The sequence below is a fragment of the Coturnix japonica genome, chromosome 1 (assembly GCF_001577835.2).
Source record: "Coturnix japonica isolate 7356 chromosome 1, Coturnix japonica 2.1, whole genome shotgun sequence".
NCBI lineage: Eukaryota > Metazoa > Chordata > Aves > Galliformes > Phasianidae > Coturnix > Coturnix japonica.
The window spans coordinates 25,874,195-25,880,194 of NC_029516.1; the positions used below are offsets into that span (position 1 = coordinate 25,874,195).

Sequence of the window (6,000 nt, forward strand, 5' to 3'; positions counted from 1 at the left end):
GTTGTATGCATAGTTGGGAAATGCTCTCTACAAGGTAAATTCACGCTGGTCACTGTGAAGTTGCTGATCAGTCTGACTGGTCAGTACTTTCTCAGCCGATGTCTGATTTTTGAGAATCAATATTTGGATTTCCAAAGCTGTATTCTTACAGGTCTTTGTAAGTCAGAAGTGGTGATGAGAGTCACCAGCACCTAGCTTTTAATACTTCAGAATTATTCTAAGTTGTAGCATGATCCTGGATGCAGTGAAAATAAGAAAGAAATCAGAATCTTTCTTCTACCTTGGTTTAATAAGATTGTTCATGCTTTTTTATAGAGAAAAACCTAGACCACTTCGAGGAACAGATTTCCCTTGAGTTTTGTTTCTGCCATGTCTTTACGTAGTGAAGGAGAAAAATTCATTATGTATTGCTAGTTAATTAGATTTTGGTGCTCAGACTAGATATGATATAAGATATAAAGTACCTACTTTAATGTTACCTGTTTTGACAGGGATAAAAGCCTAGGTTCCTATACACTATGTAAACAATCTCTTCAGCATGGCAATCCAGAGAGTCTTCTGTGTTCAGACTACAGTTGTCTAGTAGAAACAGTTCAAAAGCAAAGAAGCTGTCACATTAAAATCTTCAGGTGGATCCCACAACGTATACAGCAGTTTTGTGGCCAGATGCGTTCTCGTTGGGACAGACGCCTAAAACAACTTTCTAAGACTTATGCAGGGTATTTGAAAGGGACTAGGTTGGCATTCAGAGTTCTAATCTGCTGAAACTACATCAGATTACTATCTTCTGTAGTATGTGCTGGTTTTTACCTAGGACTGATGATTTATCCTTCTTAGAAAACTCATTTGCATTTCCATTCAACAAATTTGTAGGTGTTCACTAAGTAATTTAGGAGTTGCTGCAAGTATTATGATCTAGGTGTCCTAAGAACTTCCAGATCTCGACTTCAGTATAGTATGTGGTGTAGTCATCCCTGTATGTAATAAGTATATTGCTGATATTTAATAAATATTAATAACATGAGATCATTCCACTACATGTTGTTATTGTCTCTTTATCTACCAGGTTTCTTGTCTGTATTTACGTAACTATTCCAAGCTACCTAATCTAATGAAGTTGGACTTCATTCATCAAGTGTGATTTACTCATTAGAGCCTAAAATCATGATGAAAATGAAGAGCATATCTGCAAGCAAAGCTTCCTTGGTTTTCTTTCTGTGCCAAATGATTTCTGCATTGGATGTACCTCTTGATTGTAAGTATTAGCTTTTTAAATAAGTGCAGAGTGTTGGAAAATTAGACAAAAACATTCTGTACAGGACGAAAACAGCTCCAACATGGAACTAAGCATGGAGTGTGTTTGTTCACTTCAGTCAGGACACTGTGATGATGAATGTTTACTCGAATTTACTGAAGATTATAAAAAACTATCTATATAAAATGTCTTACATTATTCACTTGAGAAAGGTTACACAAATACACCAAAATTTACTCCATCTTTATTAAATAGGCACACTAAATAATTTATAGTGATAAATAGCATAAGATATTTGATGTATATTATCATTATTTATTAAATTGATCAAAAATGAAGAAGGGCAGAGAAGCCTAGTTAAATGCTATTTATGTGTGAAATGATTATTACATTGGCAATTTCAGTTCACTTGAAATGGAGGGTGCAAAGGTGGAGCCAGGCTTTTCTCGGTGGTGCTCAGTGCCAGGATAGGAACAAACAGGAACACTGGAGGCTCCCTCTGAGCACCAGGCAGCACTGCTGTGCTGTGCGGTGCCAGAGCACTGGCACAGGTTGCCCAGAAGCTGTGGGGTCTCCTCCTTGGAGACCTTCAGAAGCCACCTGGACATGGGCCTGGGCACCCTGCTCTGGGTGTCCCTGCTGAGCAGGTTGGGCCAGACTGACCCAGAAGGCATTTCCAACCTCAACCATTCTGTGCTTCTGTGTGAATTTGTTAAAAACCCTGAAGCTGATTTGATATCCAGTAAAATCTTCAACTACTCACACTGTGGAAGCATCTTTCTTTTTGATCCAAAAGAGTAAGTCAGTCTCTTAGATGTTTCTAAGCAGCATCTGAAAAAAGTTAAGTACCCAACTTGATGATAAAAGTTTATGTGAGAAAACATCTAGAAGGGGGGAAATCGTAAGATCTGAAATTTTTGTGTCTTATTCTGGACTTTATTATTCAGTTCCTTATTCAGCAAGGAACTAGGCGTTGGTAACACTCTGCTGAAAAGAAAGCAATTGCAGTTGCTGTCTTAAAGCTGTAATGGTTAATTCTGTGAATTTATTCATGCTCCAGGTTGTTATTTTCTTCTTATTATAAGCATGATCACATTTTCAGAATTCAGTGAACCATGTTGCACCTCACATTGACTATTCATTTGGTAAACTAATTACCAGATAAGAGAACATCAGGGTTGGCATTAAATTGATGAATTAACACATCAGTAAATTCACCTATGATTCTAATCCTCATGGCTTTCTTTACCCCTGTGGTTCTGACACTTGCCTACCTTCCATATATACGTGTTTTTCTTTAATAATCATTGACATAAAGTGCAACTGCTTTGGTGCTGTTTTCCGCCTCCAAACATATTTCCAAGCCTCTCAAATCAATGAACTTTATTTCTGTAACGTGATCAATATATCTAAATGACAAGAGACTTGTAGTGCTGTGAATGCCTTTAGTGCATTAAACTGATGTTTATAGAGAGCTTTAAAAGTATGATGAACAAACAACTTTGTTTCCTAAATGTAATTTTTCTCCACAAATGTTTTTGCAGTCTAGGCATATTGTTTTAACACCTTGTAGTTTAGAGACTAATGTAAATTTTGCACCATTCTTATATTTTCTGTATTGAGCAGCATTTCCTGAAATTAACCAGAAATACATCAACAGACAAAAATAAATAGCTGTTTTAGATGTATTACATTAACTCTCAATTAACATGTTCCATACCATTTAATATTTAATTCTGTGTCTAATACTTTATTTGTATCTGATAAAGTCAAACACTTGAAATTTTGCAAAAAAATTAGGTTAACCAAAAGTTTGTCTATAATTACATTATTATTTCATATATAATGGCTAGAATGAAATCTGGGAGAGCACAAAAAGGACTGTGCTCTTCTTTCTGTGGGTCTTCCTACACACCCACTGCAGAGACCCGGTGGTAAGATCACACTTGATTAGCTGATTAGGTTTCATTCATATTAGGTTTCTATGCTCTTCACTGTCTCAAAGTAGGTAATGAATGACTGGCAGTGTAGCTGTTCAAAAGCAGTTTATTTGCTCTAAAACATTATTGATGAGAAGATATACATGCAAAATATTTGAAATAAGCAATAAAGATATGACAACCAAGACAATATATTCCCATTAGTTATTTTTCAAACTAAAAGAGATTGCATGTCTGTTGAGTAAAATTAAATGCTTTCGTCTTTATAAGAGTAATTTTAGCCTGAAGCTTTCTCTTTGTTCTTCTCTATGGTCATATGGGTTGATTGATTTTGACTGTTGTATGAGGGCAATGCACTCCATTAATTCTAATTTGCTATCTCCTCAGTACCAATGTTTTGTGTCCTTGTAAGGCCAAAATCACAATATTGTGCTGCCCTTTAAAAGTCAGCACTTCAAAAAAGTTCCTTGTGAACCTTGCAATGGCAATTGCTACTGGAAGTTGACGTCATCATCACCGTTATAATACTAAAAGTTTTCTTTCTAATGGTCACTGATTTACTTGTCAGAGATACTTATCTTCCCTCTCAAAAATTCTGATTTTCTTTTTACTAACAAATGTTTCTCTTTAATCTCCATTTGTCCATTCATCTGCTGATTCTGATGGGGGAATAAAAGCAAAACTTCTAGAAGAATGTAAGTTCCTGTCCACAAACACTAGACTGTGTGCTGATGAAAATTAATACTGGCCGTGTTGCAAATTGAGTATGCAGTCAAAAATGTGTGATTCTGACATTTTGCACCTAATTTGGTTTGCTGTAGCTAGATGCTTTGTGCATGCAGTGTTTGATAAATGCTACTTTACATAAATCCTTCTACTATTTTGAACAAATGGATTGTATGACTTTTTGTTTGTATGTTATCTGGACATTAAAATTACGAATATCAGCATGAGCAATGTTTTAATACTGCTTTCAGGAGTAAATATAGTTGATAAAAGAATAAATTAATTGGAATATCTGTATATATATTTTACATGTCTGAGTTGGAAGTCATGTTTAAGCAGAATGTAGTTTTGCTGGTAAGCCAAATTCTCTGTGGGATGTTCTTTTGCGGCTCTCGTGTCCCGGTCAATTCAGTGAGTTTTAAGTTCAGTGCATAGCATAGCGGGACAGTCGTAAGGTCTTTTATGTGCATCAGGTGGAATATACCATATGTGGTACGTTGCTCATGTCATGTCCCTTTTCAGACTATTCTTGCATTTCCCACAGAAGTAACTGATTTTTACTGACTCTGAGAACTGCCTTTGAGGAGGAAAAGGGCTTTCTTCACTTCACTGCCTCTTTAAGTATACACGAACTCATCATCAAGTAACAACATTGCCGTCATTATTTAATCACACTTCTCTGCAGTGAGGATGAAGAGCAAAGCCTAACTGTGCATGTCCTGTTCTTCCCTGCTTAGCTGTTGCATCTCATGATGATGCACACCATGATCTGAATTTTCTTTCTGTCTATTTCCTCTGGGCAGCACTTTACAGACCACTGCCTCTTTCTACAGAATCCTTTTTCCATGTGTAATTGTAGGGAAGACTTAAAATAAAAGTCCCAGATTTACAATGTTAACTAGCTAGAGTGGGGTATGAGGACACAGATAACACTAATGATTGAAATAATTTGACTAGAAATGACCCAAAGCGGTAGCAGAATGTCTTGCTGGACAATTCACAAAAGTTTGCATAGCAATGATCTTATTAAACTGTCTCCTTTAGTTGACACTACACTATAAGCAGATTGATAATGTTGAGGAAGTCACGTTTCTCACTATCGTAATATCACAAACAGAATTTTTCAATGAAAAATGCACATAATTAATAGATTATAAGTTACTTTAAATAGGTAGCCATCATCCAGTTCGGCAAACAAATAGATTCTGCTTTACATCACTAGTTTTGAAATTATCCATAAATCATAAATGCTCAATATTTGTTTGTCTTGGGGCAATTCATGAGATTGACTATATTTTTATTATTTTTATTTCAGAAGCATTGGTCCCAGACTTTTTCTTCATGTTTACTCTCTTTGGAAACTTTTGGTTTCTATTTTTTTATATCCTTCATGCGCTATTTTATTTATAGCATGTTTTACTCCTGAAAAGTAGTTACTCAAAGCATGCTTTGTAGATAAATTCAATGTATTGAGCACGATAATGTGAAAAGTTTACAACCATAGGGAATAAAAAATATATTAAATACTTTAAAAAGCAAAAGCGATATGGAGATTTTTTCTCCTTCTCTGTGTTAAAAAAAATGTTTTGTGTGGGTTTGTATCTCACAACTGTTCATTTGGGGTGTGTTGGACTTAGAATTCAAGTGTCCACAAACTTCATGGAGATCTGTTGAAATCTGATATGTAGAAATTATATCCATCAAGCTGAGATTCTCCTCCACTGTAAGTGATAAAGCTCAGTTGGAAGTTTATAGCAACACTACTGGAGGAGAGGGCTTCAGCCTCCAAATACAAAGGATACTTTAATCCAATGCTTTTGTTGATGATTTTGCTGCTTGTAGTTCTGCTTTCTCCAAAATCTTACAAATCTGTTTTGCTGGCTCTTTGAAGATATTGTTAAATTCCTCTCTGTTTCTTATATTCCACACTGAAGTGTCCCAACCTCCAACGATAACTCAGCAGTCTCCAAAAGATTACATTGTTGACCCTCGAGAGAATATTGTAATACAATGTGAAGCAAAAGGAAAACCACCTCCTAGGTTAGTAGTGACTTTTATTTTGCTTTTTTTTTTTTTTTT

At 35.6% G+C, this 6,000-nt stretch overlaps 1 protein-coding gene across 50 annotated transcripts in view; it reads left to right on the forward strand.

The window, feature by feature from the left end:
• The window catches only part of NRCAM (neuronal cell adhesion molecule), a 137,676-nt gene that overhangs the window by 73,377 nt on the left and 58,299 nt on the right, over positions 1–6,000 (forward strand). For 25 of the 50 annotated variants that reach the window (XM_015854431.2, XM_015854438.2, XM_032443121.1 and 22 more), the window contains exons 3-5: positions 1,067–1,255; positions 3,873–3,890; positions 5,856–5,961. In XM_015854431.2, coding sequence (XP_015709917.1) covers positions 1,165–1,255; positions 3,873–3,890; positions 5,856–5,961 — 215 coding nt within the window. In that variant the 5' untranslated portion in view covers positions 1,067–1,164. Of the gene's footprint in view, positions 1–1,066; positions 1,256–3,872; positions 3,891–5,855; positions 5,962–6,000 lie in introns of those variants that run through there. The other 25 variants (XM_032443137.1, XM_032443146.1, XM_032443140.1 and 22 more) reach the window with 4 other exon arrangements.